The 20,480-nt window shown below is 39.1% G+C and overlaps 1 protein-coding gene across 1 annotated transcript in view; it reads right to left on the bottom strand.

The window, feature by feature from the left end:
• The window catches only part of hmcn1 (hemicentin 1), a 100,053-nt gene that overhangs the window by 73,928 nt on the left and 5,645 nt on the right, over positions 1 to 20,480 (bottom strand). Inside the window, exons 2-6 of the mRNA XM_059340370.1 lie at positions 6,893 to 6,963; positions 4,899 to 5,057; positions 4,666 to 4,788; positions 3,288 to 3,459; positions 1,616 to 1,722 (exon numbers count right to left, since the gene is read on the bottom strand). Of these exons, the coding sequence (XP_059196353.1) occupies positions 1,616 to 1,722; positions 3,288 to 3,459; positions 4,666 to 4,788; positions 4,899 to 5,057; positions 6,893 to 6,963 (632 nt within the window). The remainder of the gene's footprint in view (positions 1 to 1,615; positions 1,723 to 3,287; positions 3,460 to 4,665; positions 4,789 to 4,898; positions 5,058 to 6,892; positions 6,964 to 20,480) is intronic.

Raw genomic sequence — 20,480 nt, 5'->3', positions numbered from 1 at the left:
AATATTTTATCCAGTATTATTAATAGGCTAGTATTTAAACCGAAATAGAATATATATCTTTATTTATTGTGAAAGACCAAGCAATTCTATATAAAAAACTGACATCAACACCCCCATAAAGAATGGTATGGTTGATTGTTTCCAGCCTGTTCTCCTGTCAAAAACGTCAATATAGGTTGCGTGTACAGGCAGCGAAAAACAAGCTATGTCTCTGATTTCACCATCTGTGTCCGCCTTCATCTTGCTGACGTAGTAGTGATTGACAGCCAAGCAAAGTTTATATGGTGGGTTTTCACCCAGGAGAGCGGGGTTCGCATCCCGTGTGAACACAAAAGTTAACAATTTTTAAACTTAGGTTACGTTGTTTACGTAAGTTACGTGAATCACGTTTTGAACGTACCTTACAGTAGTCACGTGACCCTTCTAACTACTTCATTTTCGGCATTTACGTTTTATTTACTGTTTAAACTTATAAACTTGTAATGCCTTACCAGAAGTTTTTTGCCCTAAACCTAGGCCAGTGGTTTTAAAACATTAATCCACAGAAACTGCAGCCTTTTTACAACCACGTACCATACGTGGGGGCTATTTTTAGAATACCTCAATACGTTCATATGTGCCGTGAAACGCGTGCCGCGATGTGTACCTATACGTGCTGTAATTTTTGGTACTGACACACGACCTTTTCTGCCGTTTATGTTGTAGAACTTATTGATTGTTTCATAACCTCTTTTTCAACCACTGCGACAATAAGTTGGCAGTCAAATCAGGCTCCTTAGATCGAATAGCTGACTATCTGGGGCATACACTGTAGTCATATCAGCAAAGCTTCATGTTGTACAAAAATAAAGAGTCTGGAATGCCAAAACAAATCATGGAAAATGCAGTCCTTAAGGCATCCTCATCTCCAACTGTACTTTTCTTTGAGAGGAAACACAGAGATGACACAGTTTTTCATCTAATCTCTTCGCCTGTAAATCAAATGGTGCACTAACACATAACACAGCTATGCAGGGATGAGGGAAAGTGTCCCAGAAGGAGTCTACAGAGAATACAGGGGCCACCCGTCAACAAATCACTCAGGTAAAAATGCTTGTCATTTCCCAACATCTGGCAGTGACAGTGCAGGCAGTGAAATGTGTGACCTCTTTTGCATTACCTCGACAGCAGGGTGCCAACAGCTTGAACTCTGCGAAGGGGAAAACAACAGCGAGGGTGCCCCAAACAGAAATGTGGCAGCGTGTGTTGACAGCAGCGGCCTTGAAGATAATTTATCTTCATCTACCAGGACTGTCTTAAGAATCATCTCAGTGCTCAAATGTGTCTTTCTGATCATGTTTTTGTTTGCTTGGAGATGCTTTCACCAGACGTCATGCATGTTAAATTGATTACATATCACTGTATCTCAACATGCTGATATATTACTGCAGTAATTCATCTTAAGAACCTTCCTCAAGGGCACAGCTCCCTCCTGGGGTGTGAGCTGTGACCTCATTTCAAGGTTATCCTACTGAACTATTTGCAGTAAGTCTTTTTGAAAGACAGCTCTGCTCTGGGAATTGTTAGGAGAAGCCTGTAATTTTACACCCATTCCCTTAAAGAATGAATTGTTTACCTTGATAGTCCACATCCCAGGCTGTGGGTCCTTGATGTTGACAACTTTGGCAGAGTTGGGAATGTGCAGGAGCTCAGTCAGGCCGTCACTCTTCCCCACCAGCTTCCCTGGAGGCCAAACATGAACACTGAGACAATTATTCACCTTTTCTGCAGCTTCGACTGATACAAATTAATTTCTTGATTCATGGATTCAAGTTACATTTAAAATACTGAATGTTCGTTGCCAACATATAAAGAGGCAGGATATGGTTTTAGCATTAAGCAGCACACTGTAGGTAAATAAAACAACATGTGCTAAATTAGTGGACCCCAGATGATGTTGGAATCAACTGAATGCTCTACCTCTTCCAACTTTTCCTGCATGATTGTGGAACCTTGAAAAAAAAAGGTTGAAACACAGAGTTTACAATCCACTAAAGCTACACTAAATATACCTTGATTCTCCATTATCAATGTTTGTATCAATATCTAACCAAATATCATAACAGACCAAGGGATAACCACTAATGTTAACTATTTTTTTTGGTTTAATTATATTCACAGGGATTTTTTTTACTGCATTGTAATAGGGATTTACTGTAATTATTGCTATGTTGTGGTCTGTCCTGTCTGTGAAAAATGGCCTACAAAGACTGGACAAACTAAAACGAACACTATTTCTTTCAAGTCAGTCATGCGCAAAAAAACCCCAAATAAACAAGAAAACCTAAAGTGGCTTATGCTGCATTTTTACTGCATAATACGGTACACAAAGTTGAACTTGACCCAATTTGCTTGGAACCTATTTTTTTTGGTTACCTATTAGTAAAGTGGTGGATAGTACCTAGTACCAGGTACTTTTATTGTACCACCTCAGTTGAGGTTCTGAGCGAGCCAGAGACAACTGTCACTAGAGTGACATGGACCTGCCATTTCTAAACAGCCAAGACCACAATTATTTAACTCACTCAACCTATATTTTAAAAAAATGGCAGCCCACAAAATTGTGCTGTGGTCAACTGACGAGGTGCAGATGTTCCTTTGTTTGGTTGCAAATTAAAGGAATCATGCCAGAGAACACACTGTGTTTGTGTGTTTGTGTTGTGCTCCAGATGCTGTGATAGCAGTTTCATGTGGCAAACCTATGATAATCAGCTGAGAATCCTGCCTACAATGAGGGAGTATTATCTGCAGTGGAAAATGAAATCCAGAAAAGTACCTGGTACCGAAAGTGAGTCGAGTTGAGCTGTGCCAAGCTGTACCATGGAGTGGAAATTCAGCATTTGTAAGATGTGGGCCAACCACGACCAGCTACAACAGGTTCCATGCTGCTCGTCAAAGACTCTTTAAGTCTGATTTATTTTACTGGAGCAATGGCAGATCATTTTTCCAACAGATATTTATTCCCTCATCTGGTGTTTTATGATGTGGTTTCGAGCACTGTATTACAAATCTCTTATAGATGTTCAGATGGGTCGAAATCTGGTGATTGTTGCGACCAAAACATATGATTAAAATCATTTTCATGCTCATCAAACCATTCAATGAGCCCTGGTACCCTGTTTAGAAGCATCTGCAATTGCTACGTTGTTCACTCATGTTTTTCTCTGTTCTGTCACCCATCTGTAAAAAAAAAACCCTGATTGATAAATCCCACTGACACTGTTTATGTATGGTAACACTTATCATACCCTGGGGGTTTTTAATCTCAATGTTAGGTGCTGGGCCACTGAGGGCCACAGTGACTTCCTTCAGGCTGGGGTCAAAGGGCATCTGCCAAGTGTTGCTGGCCCCATTGTAGTGATCAGTGGAGAGTAGGTGGACCTTGGATGACTGCACTGCCTCCTCAACCCATTTCAGAACCTGGAGAGATGGGAAGGAAATGTGAAGATTATACGTAATTTATAGCATGGACATTTTCTCTGTCTCTATAGAAGTATAGATGAGAACCAGGCCTAAAATTATAAAAGAAAATTAGTTTACTCTTTTCTTAAATATGAATAATCTACCTACTAACACACACACACACACACACACACACACACACACACGCACACACACACATTTACCCTCTCAGCTCCACATAAGGTCATCCCCTCAACATGTGCAAAGCCTACATCAGGAAGTTTCTAACAATCCCCCGTGTCCTGCCCCGTGTTTCCCCCCTGTCCCTATGGAGAACACAACAGCTACTGTGTAAGACCCAGACCCAGACACTATTTAACCCTACATATGTAAAACAAGCATTTGTGACGTGAGAGTAGTACATTTAAAGGCTGACGTAAAGCTGGGTGCACAGGGAAAAATAATTGTTTCACTTAAATGTGCAGAAATACAATGAAAATGCACAGCTTTTGGATTTGTCATGAATGTTCATCCATTCCCATGGATGATTATCCATTGCACATTAAAGCCATAACACATTCAGAATAAGTTCTGCAAACAATACAAACCATGGTGTTTCTCAAAACTAGTCATAAAATGATATTTCTTGCTTTTACAATTTGGCATAAATTGTAAAAGACATGTTGAATATCCTGCCAGTGTTTTAGTTGAAATGATGCTGCTGATGAACAAATGTAACAGAGAGACAGAGACAGTAAAAAAATAGATAATGATTAGTAATGGGAGTATTACTTAGAAAACAGACAAAGAGCGAGAAGACTCACGCAGTTTTATAGAAAACTGATCAAAATCGAGAATCCTTTCCTCCCCGAGAAAGGACTTATCTTACAGTAATAAAACAGCCATACTATTCAAACTTCAGGCTTTGACTCACTGCCCGGTCCAAGACTGCTGATTTACACTTCTTGGAAAGCTTAAAAAGAGCTACGGTACGCATCAATCAATTAAATGTTTCCTGCACATTTGATCTGGAGTCCAGACTTGAATGTGGGCACAGCAAAACGAGAGGGGCTGTAAAACCTTCTACTGGTATTTAATTTACACAGCTTAGGGGCAGAAACCAGGCCAAGCAAAGATGATCTGAATACTGCGACCAAAGCACGTCTTTTACCAGAAAGTTGTACAAAAATGCAGCTCCAAATTTCCGTTCAGTAATGCTCTTACCTCATTGACCTGTTTCTTGTCTAGATGGAAGACCTGCCCAGAGCTGGTGGAGGCGATCTCCTCATAAGCCTTGTAGCCGATGTGACTCCTGTCATCACAGTCCCCCGTCAGCACAAACACAACCTACAAAAACACACACACACACACACACACACACACACACACACATATATATATAAATTCGATCTCTTAACCACTATATAATATACTGTATATTCTTGTTACATCCAAACCTGTGACTGTTTCTGCTGAATGAGCTGCAGAACTTCATGGGTCAGCTTGTAATCTTTGGAACGGGCATCTGTGAAGACGTAAATAAACGAACCCGGCAAGGAGATCTCCAAGGCAATTTTAATGGCACCAATGCTCATCTCAGGACAGTCCCCGCCTCCCTGAGAAACAGAAGGGTATCATCAGCAAATGGTGAGAATATACACATCTCTGTGTGAATTTGTGAGCAACCAATACAGTTCTGTTAATTTAGTTATTAGAGTTAGTTATGGTATGCGGTCCAATGTAATTCATGGCTATTCTATACCAGTACAATAACAATGTCAACATAATCTAAACATTTTAGGCATCGTACAAGTAGATTTTATGGCAGTACAGTTGTATTGGACTGCATGGGATTGTACAGAGTACCCAATAAAGTGGCCACTAAGTGTATGTAATAATTATCAATGCAGTGTCGGCTCCTAGCTGTGATCACATGGAGACGTTCAACATTACAGCCAGAAGGCATGTGGCTGAGCACAAACCAACACATACATTCTCTTGCAAACTCCCAAAACTCTGTAATGGTTTGTTGTCTGTTACAATTTTAATTAAAACTGCATTTGAGTGAATGCCTTAATATCAGACTTTCCAATCAGCAATACATAAATAGTCTCATTGTTATGTCTTGCAAAAGATGAAAATTGCTGGTGGAAGAAATGCCACATCTATAAACGATGTAGCTTTTAAGGATATGCCGTACAGACAGCAGCTACCAAGACAGTCAAAGACAATGTGAGACGGTTTGTGTTCAATCAGACTTTCACATCATCCACTATTCACTCCCTCTTGTTGGTGGTGTCAAAGACAAATGTCCTTTGCAGCATTCCAATAGAAACATTTCTGTCTGTCTGTGGGGTTCAATAGCTGACTAGGACGCATCACCCCGAAGAGTAACATCTGGAATGGAGTGACCCATGATTTTAGGCCAAGGGGGGCGGAAGGTGAAGAGACAGGAATCCTCTGTCTCTACTGAACCCCAACATCTCCCCTCTGGACAAAAATCCACTCCCCCACTCCTCTACTGCTGCCAACCGTAAGCCTGATAACCCCTCAGTGCACTTTCCTTCTTGTGGCTTAAAAACATTAAGCTGCCTGACATCTTCACTCTTAAGCATTGTGGTGTTTATGTCAGGAGAATTTTAATTGCAAGAAAAATGTCAATTCCAAAAGGTATCTTTTCCATTCAGAACCTCTTCAGGGGTTGCACAGGTGAAGAGGTGAGGGGAGGAAAAACAGACTCACGAATGAAGCAGCAAGTGAGAGGAAACTGGATCTCTTCAATTCTACACACAACATGCTTGCACACCAGATTAACTGTAGCACATGCCAAGGATGCACAGACATTTGCTAAAATCTTTTTCTTCAAAGGACAGACCTCTGAATCTCCTTATCTCCTTCTGTGTCTCTCTGTCATAATTAGACAGAGTACCAGCTTTTTCTTCTTTGCTCAAGACGTGCACAACAGGGTTTTTGCACCATTTCCTTTCTCTCTCCAAGTGATTACACAGAAATTTCAACTTGGCAGAACTATGTTTAACTGTCTAGCCATTGTATGCTTTTGTTTACAATTGTTTGTAATGGTGCAGAAAGGCAAATAAATATGGGATTAAGATGTTTTTTCGTTTGCAACAGTAAGGTCAACATGTGAACAAAGCCATGAGTGTTAGAACCCTTAGCTGCATTATATGAAGGATGAAACTCAAACTGGGAACAGTAATTGTCCCAGTCTCTTGTAAAAGTAACAAAAAATAAATCAATGTTTGAAGCTTCTTTTATCGACCAACATAGACTGACCGACGAGGCTTGGTCTTAATCAGCAAACCTACCCAGACGTTTGGTATGACCACAGTCTGTGGCTTTTATCAAGGCCAGATGACCTTATGCTACTGCTTTAGCATCCAGGCTACTGCTGCCGTTTCCTCAGTTTGATGAATGTGATCTCTGAACCCACCTGAACGTACAGCTCTCTCAGCTCGTACTGGAACTTCTTGGGGTCTGTTGTGATTGTTACGGGTCCAATCTCTGCAAAGACACAACAGAAAGAGGCTCTGTGATTAATAGGGCCACAGGCTGAAGTCTGCATCAGATGAATAACTGAAACCTTTTTCTGTTTCCTAAATTCTTGTCTTTAGCCAAATATTGCTTTTGGCAGATGTGTACGGATGTCCAGATTAAAATGTCACAATATAAACTACAGTGAGGAGAAGAAAAAAAACTTCAGGAAAGGAGATATATTTAACTAACAGAGAAAGGAAGAGGGTGACACGTGAGGAAGGCACGTATAGACTGATAGATGATAAAGGAAAAACATGAAAGGAACTACAATGAAGATTGGGATTATTGTCTTAAAATGTGATATAATAATACTGGGAAAACATGAGATCAAAAGGCTTAACATTTCTTCTGTTACTCATACATCAAACCTGCTATTAACTACACATCTTGAACCATAATTAGGACTTGAAATACTAAAAGACAGAGCAGACAAAGGTGATAAGTGATTCATTGACTAATCTTCTTGGCCATTCCTTGCGTCATTAGCTTTTTCTTTTCAATGCAGCAGAAATACTTTTTCATTCAGTTATTGCAATATTATTATGTCAATGTGTGCTTAGGATTTGGCCAAAGTGAGGCCATCTTTCACTGTGCCATGAAAGTAGAGCACCAGGGTCGGTAGTCGCTGCTGTTTCTCAGCTTACTTTGTTCTATACGTTAATGAGCTGCTAAGCCCCTTCTCGAGTCAAACTGTGTGACTTCAGCCACTGCAGCTGTGCTGTGGAATGAGCCTGATGAGGGGCTGCAAAGAGCACACACACATAGGTACACACACACACACACACACACACACACACACACACACTGCAGTTTTGCACATGCAAGCAGATTGGAAAACAAGGTTTCCCTTGTTGAAGAGAGGGCAATTACAACAGATCCCTGACTTTTGAAAAAGGATACAGTTTGAACTGTTTTACAACAGTCTTTAACTTTGTCTTGAGGCCAGGCCCTGAATTTAGTGCTGACACTCTTTAAACATTTATATCATCAATAACTTTCTATTCTCCTTCCGTCTCAAGTAATTTCTTTTTAAGTAAAACAATAACGCTGTTGAGTTTGACAAAACTTTACCCCATATACAAAGAATAATCAGAAGCATTTTTGTTTTCTTCGCAGCCACTTTCAACTCAGCACTTCACTCAACAACTATTTTCCAATTTCTATAATAAAAAACACAAAAGGAGAAAGATGCCTTTTTCCCAATGACCCAGATTTTGGCATCCTCGTAAATCCTCAAGGTGGAGTGAAGGAACATTTGCGATGATCAGAGACGCTTTTTAAAACTAACATGGAAATGTGTCTGGCTTCACTGAACGGAACATGATCGCGAGCCAAACTTTTCAGAGATGGAAAAGCTGACATCTCTTTCCTTATGGGAGAAGTTCCCATGGCTGTTTTAAGTATTCTTTAGCCCATTCTGGCAAAAGCCACCTTGCTTGCACCAGCACTGTGAAAGCCATAGCTCTCATAACACTCATGACCTCTGAACAGTGTGACATGACAAAAACCTAACACTTCAAACTCTACTTGTGTAACAATCTCTGCCTTTGACATATCAAGATAACGCTAATACTGCTGTTCTTAGTTTTCCACACCACAGAAAAATGTGTTAGTTAGTAAACACCCAGCCAAATTTGAATCTGAAAAAATTTGCAACATGTAAAAAAAATTTGGTTCTAAAATATAGGGGAAAAATTGCAGTATTCTCTGTACTAAAAGGTTGGGGGCGTGTCCACCGAAGATGAAACCTGGTATCTGATATTCAACTTCTCCGCTGACTTTCTGCTGCTGTCACACTGGCTCTCTGTCTCTCTCAAAATGTTCTTTCTTCAAACTACGGCAAATAAATCATGTGTTTCTGTTTAGGTGTTCTGCAGTGCAAAGACCTGCTCTCTCTGTTCTCGCGACCACCCGTAGATGATAATGGTTTATTTTTAGGTTCATAAAATGCTAAAGAATTAGGATATCACTTCAGACATTGTAATCTTCCATTTCTCTGACTGTTGACACAAGCTTTAGCAAACGTTATAAGTAAATGTATCAGCGTTAGCCACCGTTGGTAAAGATACTTATAAAGTATGGGGGGGAGGAGTTATGATAAGGAAGCTCCAGTGTGTCATCAAGCCATGAGTTTAGACACACTCAAGAAATCCTAAACACAGAAATGGAGAAAAACAGTTTAAAATTCATTCATATATAGTTTTAAGTCTTTTTTTTTTACATGTTCAGCTATTATTTTGTACCTTGTAAAATATGTTTTCATACAAATCTCTGCTTTTACTTTACCAGACTTTAAGTATATTCTCTTTCTTTAATCACACTTTAAAAACCAGAGTATGCATACTCCTTTTCTGTGCCAGTATCAAAGTCTAACAGTTAAAAAACATTCACGCCTTGGAGCTTTTCTGTTCCACAATCCATTAGAGCTGTTAGGGGTTAAGTGCCTTGCTTATGAGTAGCTCATGAATTGTGGTTAATCAGGAAAGGGAAATCTTTACAGCTTAATTTCCCAAAATAAATTTTCTCTACAGGTGTAAAGAGTCAAACTAATGGAAACTTTTTTAGGCAATGGACAAATTCCTTTTGGATAAATTAGCGGGAAAATGTTTTTTTTCTCCATTTACCACGGAATATTATAAATAAAACATGTTTGAGGACATAGGATGCTTACTCCTCTTACATGATTACACATATCAGAGAAATTTTAACTCAGACTTTTGGCTGCCACACAGGAAATAGTTTTAATGCTTTCTCTGTGATCACAAGGAACACATAAGTGGCATAAACATGGCCAAGAGAGTGAACTCACAGTGAAAGAATGCTCGACCGTCTGACAAGGAAGAACAACAAAGGAGAGAAAATGACCGAAACAAACAAATCAAAATGTCGACCTGCATCTCATCCTGTTTCACACAAGTTAACTTGAAACAAACGATCAAAAACAAATTACTTCACCTCGATACTCTTACAACATTCACCCATTATGCTGGCTGTAAAAGCATGCATCTGCAGATCACGTGTGAGCTTAAACACGCACAGAAAGTCTAATGGGATGGAACAAACTGGGCAACTGTCCAATGGCAAACCCAGTTTTACCTCTACTGACATTCAGCCTTAAAGTAATTTGCTGGGAATCACTCACGCATTCATTGTGGAGTGAGCTTCTCTTTCCTTACAACATCAGCAGCAAGGAATTCCAAGGCCAATGCTCTGAAAGGTCACAGCCGTTAATGTCTCCAACCAAATAAATTTTGAATTTTGGCAGCAACACTTAAGACAGGAGAGCTTCACAAGCTGCTACAGTACATGGCAGACGATCGGAGGAGACACTGTCCTGACATTTCTTCAAAATTGTAACCATGATATGATCTGGCACTTTGGGAAAGTTATGCTCTTTGTATGCTCTCTGCCTCCAAGACCTTATGCCGTAGTGGGGAGTTTATATAGTGGCGACAGTGATCACATTTACTGTCATTTTTTCATTCCTGAAGGCAAAGAAGACTAGACTAAAGACTAGAATGTTCCAAACTCACAATTACTCTGGTTTATAAAAGCTTAATCACAAAGCTCCAGAATAGCAGTGCTGTGAACATAAAGACTAACAGCGACCTGAGGAACTCCTAAACTGAACCTTCTGTTCTTCAATACAAGCAGCAACACACTGTTCTTTTTCTTATTTACAGGCACCAGTTCATTCATGGTTTACGATTTTTATTAACAATACGTGCCTAGTGTTTCAACCTGATTTAATGAGAGACTGTATTTCTATGTGATTTACTCAAACAATGGTCAGATAAAGCAGGGTCTATGTCTTTCCCTGTCCAACAAAATCCAACAGGTTACACAACATGTTGCTGTTACAGCACTTAACAGCAACAGAGGCCGTAAACACACACTGCTTTCTGTCATTCTGCTGACTCAGGGTAAAATCTGCCAGAAAGAGAGTGGCTGTCATCCTGACCGTCAGCTATGAGGCATAATTCACTTAATCAGCCCCACTGAGAAAACACATGTGAAACAGCACATGGCGCTATTAGTGTGCCTCATTGAGGAAAGCGTGCAGCACCATACATACTGCATACAAAGGAGTAAACATGTCTGCATATGAGGTAGGTAAGGCACGCAAGTCCATTTACACTCTTGACATTTAAATGCACAGATAAATACAAACAAATACACTGCAGGTAAAAAAGTTAACAACATGTTGCTCTGTAATTACCTCAGTATGAGCAGCCATCACTTTTAATAGAGTGCACACATATGCTCTGTCTTGGAAATGGGCAACAAAACTAAAAAGGTCTGAGTATGCTGTATGCAAACAAAAATGTGCGGCACTTAATTGTTAACATTCTTTTGCAATTACTAACTCTCATTTTCTTCCATTGTTTTTTAACTATTAACATTTTATTCCTTCGTTTCCTTTTAAATCTTCTTTCTGCCTTTTTGATAGACATATAAATCCCTAATTAAATTAGTTCAAATTGGCCAGCTTTACTTACTCACCACTTTACACAGTGGTGAAATCAGCCTGAAAGATTTTCCCAAACAGGAAATTGCTGCCTTGTGTTTTTGTTTTCATCATATGTGTTGCCTATTTAAAATGGGAAAGCACAATGTAGAGGAAGTGGCTATTATCCCTCTCACAGGATAATAATCTCCATTTATTTCAAATATAGTCTCGTTTTTTTCTGGTGTTGACAGTGACAAAACCATGTCCTCACTGCTCCAGAACAATAACTACACTTGTAGTGGTGCTAAATCAAAAAATGTGTTCTTTCATCACACTGAGCCCAACGCATCCACAGTTAACTATTGTTTCCCTATCCTAGCAGTAAGAGGTCTGAGAAGAATTCATCACATAAAGTATTTAAAAAAGAAAAAGCTGGGCCACTGTGTCAGCAATTTAGAAAGTATAAAAAATGACACTCGACTGCAAAACAAGCTTTAGAACCAGTGTTTCCCACAGAATTTTCTGAGACTATGATGTTGGGACTCTGCCCTTTTTTCACAGATTCTAATGCCACTATTCCATCTTAATCATTGCATATTTTAATGAATTATTGTAAAGGAGAATAAGGGTTCTTGGGTCTTCTTGTAAATTATGTGGTGGACTCATAGACTGTATAGGTGGACTCTGTAAACACATCCATATGCTCTTATTTTGAAAGCTACATGTGTTTGCTTTTACTTTGAAGGTGGGTGTAACACGTTTTTACCGTAACGCTTAGTAAATACATGCACCAGGAAAACAGGTGGAGGTTGACGGGCCGCAGTTTGCTTTGTTCTCTTCCAGTAACTTCCAGTTAGCTAGTCATTTGCTCTAACAACCTCACTCAGAAACTGGAGTAATGCTGACAGAGTGCTCGCGCAGTTACGGTTTTTATAATAATATCTCCATTTGCTTGTCCCCGTGGCGAGAGAGCACTGTGGTCACTGCTACAAAATTGAAAAAATAAATATACACTGGAAACACTGTGTGTAAAACGTAAAGAAACACAGAATGCATCAAATTCAGAGTATATACATATTTACAAAACTAAAAGTCTTTTAGTTTCAGCATAAAATGCAATTTGTACAAATTTCAATTGAATATATGTCAAAAAAAATTTAGTTTTACAAGATGGCACAACTTTTTCTGAATCAGGGTTGTTTATTTTTCTGTAATGCATCAAAGATCAAATCTCTACTTTGACTTTTTCCTCTGGATTGAAGGAAACTTGTCAGTCACTAGGCTGCAAAATCCACACTCATTCTTGTATCTTCTTTTCTCTTGACCCTGTTCTTCACTACATTTTGTGAAGAAACAGTGTCTCCCTATGTGTCTCCCTCTTTTCTTCCTCTCCCTGGCTCTTTTAAACTGCATCTTTTACCCTGCCTGACTTCACCAGCTGCTGTCTAATGACTGAGGTTTAGCCCGGAGTGACGGAGCTAAAGACGGGCCTGATTTCAAACCACCACAAACTGAACTTGTGATGGAAACTTCTCCCCACAACCAGCAGAGAGTGAGCAGGACCACCAGGCAGCTAAAATCTGCTAGCTGCACCGCTGCCTCTTTTGTTTCACTTCATTTGACGCGATTGGATGTGTCTCAGGACGATGCACCACAAAACCACAGATCGCTGATAATGGCACTCATGAGCTCAAATGATGACACAGAGCCTTTTACACATAAACATATAGTGAGACCCGACCGATGCGCACACCACACATACAGGCATGTAATCCCTCCCAGATGCACAGCGTGATGGGGAGCGTGTTCCAGAGACAGATGACAGCTCTGAACTCTGCACCAGTCATCCGTCTGACTTAACTGGTGCCGGAGACAGAACGCAGAAGAGGATGCAACCTGAGCGTAACTCTTTAATTAAGTGTGTGCCACGAGTGCGTGTGTGTGTAAATTTATGATTGTCATTTATAGGACTTTGTGTTTCTGTGGTGCGGCCATTCAGGCAACCAGAAAAACATGGCGACCTTGAAGATGAAGATTTCTTTTGAAAACCCCCCGGATAAAAGCTATTCTTGAAATGAATAAACCATTTTGATTTGAATGATTTTTGAGTGCACAATAAAAAAAACGATAAAAAATGATATATATACTGGATATATATATATATATATATATATATATATATATATACATATTAATATTGAAACAATCAAAAACCAGTTTGATATATTCCCTGTACTCTGTGGAAACAGTGGAAAAATAATTTTGCTAATGAACTCTTTCTTTGTATATGTTTAAGTACAACAAGATTTCCAGCTCAACAACAGCATAGACCGTCTGTCAATACCACCCATAATGACACATATGGGCATTCGTCAAAATGACCCATATGAGCGTTTTGCGGCTCACAGTACCGCAAATCGCTCTAAAAAAAAGCACACGTCATTATACCTACATGTACAGTTTGCCGTTATAAAAAAGGCTTCAGCTTTGATTAACTTATGCAACAAAACGACTGACCTAGGTTTAGGGCAAAAGAAATCCTAGTTAGGGCGTTACAATAGACCGTTTAAACAGTAAATAAATGTACGTAAATGCCGGTAGTTACATAAAACGTTTACTTTTGTTTTCACATGGGACATGAACTCCCTGTTTCACGCACCCCAAATGTGGCACCTGCCATTTAAACTCGCCGTCAATCATTACTTCTAAATCAGCAAGCTGTCTTGGCCAGGCTTCCCCTGAAAAAAGAGGTCTTTGTGTCTCAGTGGGACCGACCTGGTTAAATAAAGGTTAAAAAAAAAAAATAAAAAAAAAAGATGGTGGTGGAGGACAGTCGAAATAAATAATAAATATGAGTCGTATTTGGCTGCCTGTGCAGCCTGTACAACCTCTCTGAGATGGCCTCTGCAGATACAAAAACACACACCTCACACATTGGACACACTCGCCGAGAAAACTGGTTCCAAACTGGGTTGTAACGTCATGCTAAAGGCTTGAAAAACGACATGACAATTAATAGTCGATATAGTAATTTAAGAAATCCCACGTAGGTGCTATACATAGAGTATATTCAATATATAACCCACCACTAAGGCAAAGTATCTAAAATGCGGTTTTAGAAGTCCACCTTCAGAAATATTAGTAGAAGTTTCACCACAGCAGACCCATGTGAATTACATCCGCTGTCGCAAAATGAAGTAGCCGAGTATAAGTGCAGTCAGTTTCTCAGCCACCATAGTTGTCTAGTTATAAATCCATATGAATTCTCCTTCTAATCATTCTTTAATCTCAGGACGTTTTCCATCGAGGTCAAGGAAAAGTGGTTAGGTGAAGACTTATTCAACCACAGCCTTTATAAGCTGGCGGCAGCCAGTCTTTCTCTCCCCCTGAATTCCACCCTGTTTGATTTTGTTACATTTATTTTATCATCACACTAATCTCCTATAAGTTATGTAAAATAAACATATTTGTAGTTATAACTCATGTGTGGTCTCTCTAGCCCTAAGCTGAGTTGTGACCGTGTATATATTTGTGTATTTTAATGTGTGTGTGTGTGTGTGTGTGTGTGTGTGTGTGTGTGTGTGTGTGTGTGTGTGTGTGTGTGTGTGTGTGTGTGTGTGGTAAAGTAATAAACCAATGAAATGCTGGAGAAAGAAATGCTGCTGTAGGTATCAACAATAGTAAATGTAGCCTTATTTTCTCCTATTTTTCCTGTCTTGTCTCTTTCCAGAAAGGCAGAAATAGCATTTAAGTAATCACATAAAAGAACTGAGATAATTGTAAGTCAACATGATACTGTTCATTTGATATGCCAAATAGTATATAATGACCTGTAAAGTGCAGTATTTAACGTTAAACTGTTGAGACGTATTTCTGTTCAAACTAATGTTGTATTACTTTATAAGATCATATTATACTGTAACTGAACTGTTTTGGCCTGTACATACATTTAAACCCCCATCATCCTTTTTAAAGTCCCTGACAGCGGTAGCCCACAAGAATTATCTGAAGAAATAACTGTTGTGGTCGACCAAAGAGTGCAAAATATCTGTCAACACGGGCCATCTGCGTGCCATTATCGCTCCGTGATCTTCATAAAAATGACCTAGATCTCATAAATGCATAATAGGCGGTGAAGTAAGGGAATTGAATGATGATTTCAACTTCTTATTTCACATTTTTTTGATGCTCCATTTACATCTGGCCTGAGAAAAGGTGGGGTCAGAGGCAACCCAATGAGGATTACTTTTCTTAAGGATCCATGTAAACATTATCACATGCTGGCGGTCGTCTAATTCTCACCGCAAGCTCTATATGACTGAATTTGACGTGTGGAATTGAGAATTTCTACAAAGAAAAACATGAAAGAGAGAACTGAATGTAATCTTGTCTGCGTGGTGGGGTGACCGCCTAGACTTTGTGTCTGAAAAGCAGCCAGAGGGAAGAACGCAGACGACAGTGGAAGGAAGATGAGGGCAAAAGTAAGTGAATCTTTTATTGCTCAAAACAAGAAGTGTCACTTTCTTCTTTATTGTCTTAATAACTACATTATGTCTGAATGCGACAAAAGAGATGTAGAGAAAGATTTTTTTCATGTTGGGACACAACATTCACAAATTATTTGTCCATGCTGTGTATGGCCTAAGAGTACATAGCACGTATTCAAAATAACTGTCTTAAGTACACAGGGATCAACGCTCACTTTTAAAAGTGGTTGCCAGGTTGCAAACAGGCGTCAGCTCTAGGTTGCTGAAACTGAAAATACGGTTGCCATCTTTGGTCACCTTACACTTTGAGTAATACTATGCAGTCATAAAACATACAGTATGTCAACTAAATAATGAAAATGTCCCGTCACGAATGTTGTTCAGGTCATCTGGTTCTTTGTCAGTTAAATTAATTTGCACATTGGTTTGTGATGTTGACTGGTTACTTTTTACCCCACAGTCAATCTTCATTGTCTCTAAAACAGCTGAACAGGAGAATAACAGCAATATTTAAATATCACTTATGCAACAAATATTAATAAATATTAATTTGGGGTGATTTGATGTCCCAATTTTTTTTGTTTTTATGGAAGTGGTTGCTAATTAGCAAACAAAGGTCAAGAAATGTCTGGCAACTTGTCGAAATAGTTCCTCATGTAACACGGCAACTGCTACTGTTGAGCCCTGGTATTGAGACAAATTTGTGATTTTTTTATCTGTATAAATAAAACTGATTCAGAGACTGGGGTAGAGATGAGAGATATGTGCTCTTCTGCGGTATTCAAAGAAAAGCCCCACAAGAAGGAATGAGTTATATTTTTCTGAGACCCTGTCTGACCCTGTCTTCAAGGTTGACTTTTGACCGTTCACAGAGCCAACCGTGCTCTTGACCTCGGTCTGTGAACGGTCTGGACAAAGTAATCTTCACATAAATCCATCTAGAGCATATTCGTTTACCTTTCTATGCTATTTCAGAATGTAATTTTCTGATTTAATTTTATTGTCTTTTGCTTGTAATGATCTCTTGCCAGTGACATCTAAAAACAAATGGTGGACGTCTTTGTTGTGACTCCTTGGCATCGCTAAAACTGCTTACAAAACTGGCCCCGACCCTGTATGGGTTGTGTTGTGAAACATCTCCCTGACTCATAATGCATCAAGAGGCAAGACAGATGCTCAATCTATTGCCTTGGCAACACATTAAGAATGAGACGGAGGGCTGGAGAAGAGGATGAAAAGGACAAAGCTGTGGCTTACAGAGGCATCAGGTTGTCTTGTCTCTGTTAAGCCACTAAATGCCTCTCACTGAAAGGGCAAAAACTGGCAAACACACAGAGAACGTTGTGACGTTTCTACATATGGTCTCCATTGTAGAAATACAGGCCAAATCCCTGAGACTTGGCTGAAGCTGACTCTATGATTCACTCTAAAAAAAGATGACCTTTACAATTAAATGTGGCTTTTTAATTGCATGAATATGGTTAAATAAATTCAGTACAATGCTTTAAAATAAAAGGCAACAACCTCAATATTACAACCACAAACTGTAGAGCCCATGACAAACTGTTTGCTGTGCGCTCAAACGTTATTGGGTGGTGTTTTCTGTTTTGTGTGCCTCTTTTGTTTTACTGAGGAAATTCTAATTGTGCGTGCTGAGCAGATCAGCATTACCCGACCACACACAGATGCACACTCAGATGTCTGAGGCACTGATTTCCAACCGGTTTGCCACAAGAGCGCCTTCAGAGCTGCCCAGGTCTCTTGTGAAATAAAAAAGAAAATTGATGGAAAATTTAGATGGAAAAGTAGATTATCTTAGGCTTTTGCTGACCATGAGCTCAGCATGTGCTTGGCTTGTTTCGTCAAAACAAGCCCAGGTTTCATACAAAATGATGAAGGGCAATGAACACAAATGTGTGTATAATTTTGTAATGTCTGAGAGCTTTATGGTGTGCCCACTGACCTGGGATTTTTCAGGAAACATAACAAGTGTGCTATGGTAAATAAAATGTTGAGAAACACTGTTCTGAGGTGGTCTTCATGATACATGACTTCCCCCAGTGCATAGCCTTTAGAGGCAGGGGGCAGAGGGCAGCCTCACCTTCAGCCTTGCAGCCTATAATTCAGATTCCCAAAACACTTGTCTTGGCTGACACATTTGCCACAATTAAAAACCACACAGTCCTCCATGTCAATCAACATTCTTAGATGCCTTGTTGTTTTGCATCTCTGTGTCTATTCCCTGCTTCTATCTTTATGTCTTGTCCTCTGGTGCAGACACATGGACATGCCACCAGTTGTTCAGCCTTTCTGTAAATGTTGGAGAGCTTGAGACACAAATAACAAACCTGTTAAAGGCAACTGTGAGGAGACAAGATGCATCAAGCACAGCACATGGCCCACAGTTACATACCCAATAATTTAATTTCAGAAAGCATACTGAAAACCAGAGTTTACTTAAGTAAAAGTACTACTACCACACTGTGAAATTACTCCACTACAAGTAAAAGCCCTGCATTCAAAACGTACTGAAGTAAAAGTACAAAATTATCAGCATCAAAGTGTACTTAATGTATCAAAAGTAAAAGTACTCATTATGCAGAATGCAACCACTCAGATTATTTTATATATTCCAAATATATTATTTGATTAATATTATGATGCATTTATGAAACCAGCATTTTTTTTTCATCAAGATAGGGCTCATTTTAACAACCTAATATGCTGTTATGAGGTTTAATTAAAACTCACTTTAACTGTATTTTTTAGGTTAAATCTCAGCCTGAAAAGTAAGTAAAGCTGACAGCTAAATGTAGTGGTGTAAAAAGTACAATATTTGCCTCAAAATGTAGTGGAGTAGAAGCATAAAGTTACATAAAATGGAAATACTCAAGTAAAAAAATAACCTCAAAATTGTACAGTACTTGAGTAAATGTACTTAGTTACTTTCCACCACTGCTGAAAACATTGCCAACGTCCTGCTCATGTATGGCTGTAAACCTATCGTCCTGCGATAATAAGATCATTAAACTTTTACAAGCACGTAATGCCCTGCTTTGTATTTTCCAGTATAGTCATGCTGGCCTGGTAGACATAATTTAATTAAGGCAACAATAATTAACTGTTTTGGCAGCAACACTGACACATTATCACCTTATAAAGTGTTAGCAAACTGTTTCCTATTTACTTATTCAACAGAGACGATGAACAACATAAGTATTCATTTGGAGTCGTGTCTCTGGCCAAGTGACATATGTAAGTCCAATATTCACACTTCCTGTTTTGTTCTTGATTAACCGCTGAGGGAAATAAAAAAATGCTCCATTATGTTCATGTTGCGTGTGCCTGCCATTTAGAGCTACAATGGCAGACTCCAGTGGGTTTATTAACTCTACCAAGAGGTAATCTTTTCAGTTGAGTTTGTCTGTTTGTCAGCATGATTATGTTAAAATTACTGGTCTGATTATCATGAACGGAGATGAAGAAACTATCATCATCGTGCAAATACTGAAAACTGCAATCAACATTTTTTTTTTTTACATACTGAGCAGTAAAAAACAGAACATTTTCTTTGTGGCGTTCATGTTGTTTCTACAATAGAACTTAAAGCTCATGAGCAAAACAATTTTCCAAATTTTTCAGGAAATGGGACCATTCCAGGAGCATATTAATGCTCCATAGGCTTTAGTGGAGGTTTGCTCTCTCTAAGCTCCATTCTTTTTTTAAAAAAAATTGTCAAGGAAAACTGTCTAAGAAAGAGCTGAAAGACACTAAAGAGCTCTTTAATGGCAAGAAGAACTACAAAGACTGGAGACAATTCTTTGTGGGTTTGTCACAATGAGCGACTGAACACATTTTGATCACTGTTAATATAATGATATTGAGTAGTGATCCCAAGGATTCAAATCTGTACCAAGGCTGTAACCCTACCGTACATGACATGTGTTCGAGGATCATCCAGATCAGTGGATTCCCTACATGTGGTGAAGACTGCATGTGTCTGTTTCTATGGGCAGAAGCACATCACTGTAGTATTAATGTTTTGAGAGTAAATGTAGCTCTGAACACACCAGCAAGGCTGCTAAAACCCTACATGTGTTTTAACTAAAATGTACATAAACAGCTTACACAGTAAGGAAAATGAGGTCATGCCACACCAAACCATGGGAATGTTCAACTCTGGCACAAGATCTGTACGAACGTAAATCAAATGTGTTCCAAATGAGTCCTCCAGAGCCCAGCAGTATGACGTAAAACAATGAAATCAAATGAATCTGTGCTAAAAAAAAAAGTCCTTTGGGAAAAATGCTTCCTTAATAATAATGTCTAGACATCGATCTGTAGAGTCTAAACTGACTATAAAAACGCTGATTTGTGAACAGTCCTCATAAAAAAGCTGCAACAGTAAAAGTGCTGAGGTTGTTGCTTATTATTATGAGTAATAAAGCACAGAAAATGCTGACTGGCGAATACTAACATACAACTTAGTGTATGTATGTCTGCAGCTGGTATAGCTAGCAATGAGCAGCTGAATCAAAATCACCTGA

The sequence above is a fragment of the Centropristis striata genome, chromosome 9 (genome assembly GCF_030273125.1).
Source record: "Centropristis striata isolate RG_2023a ecotype Rhode Island chromosome 9, C.striata_1.0, whole genome shotgun sequence".
Lineage (NCBI taxonomy): Eukaryota > Metazoa > Chordata > Actinopteri > Perciformes > Serranidae > Centropristis > Centropristis striata.
The sequence above is the reverse complement of the archived record's forward strand: the minus strand, read 5'-3'. Positions and strand labels throughout refer to the sequence as shown.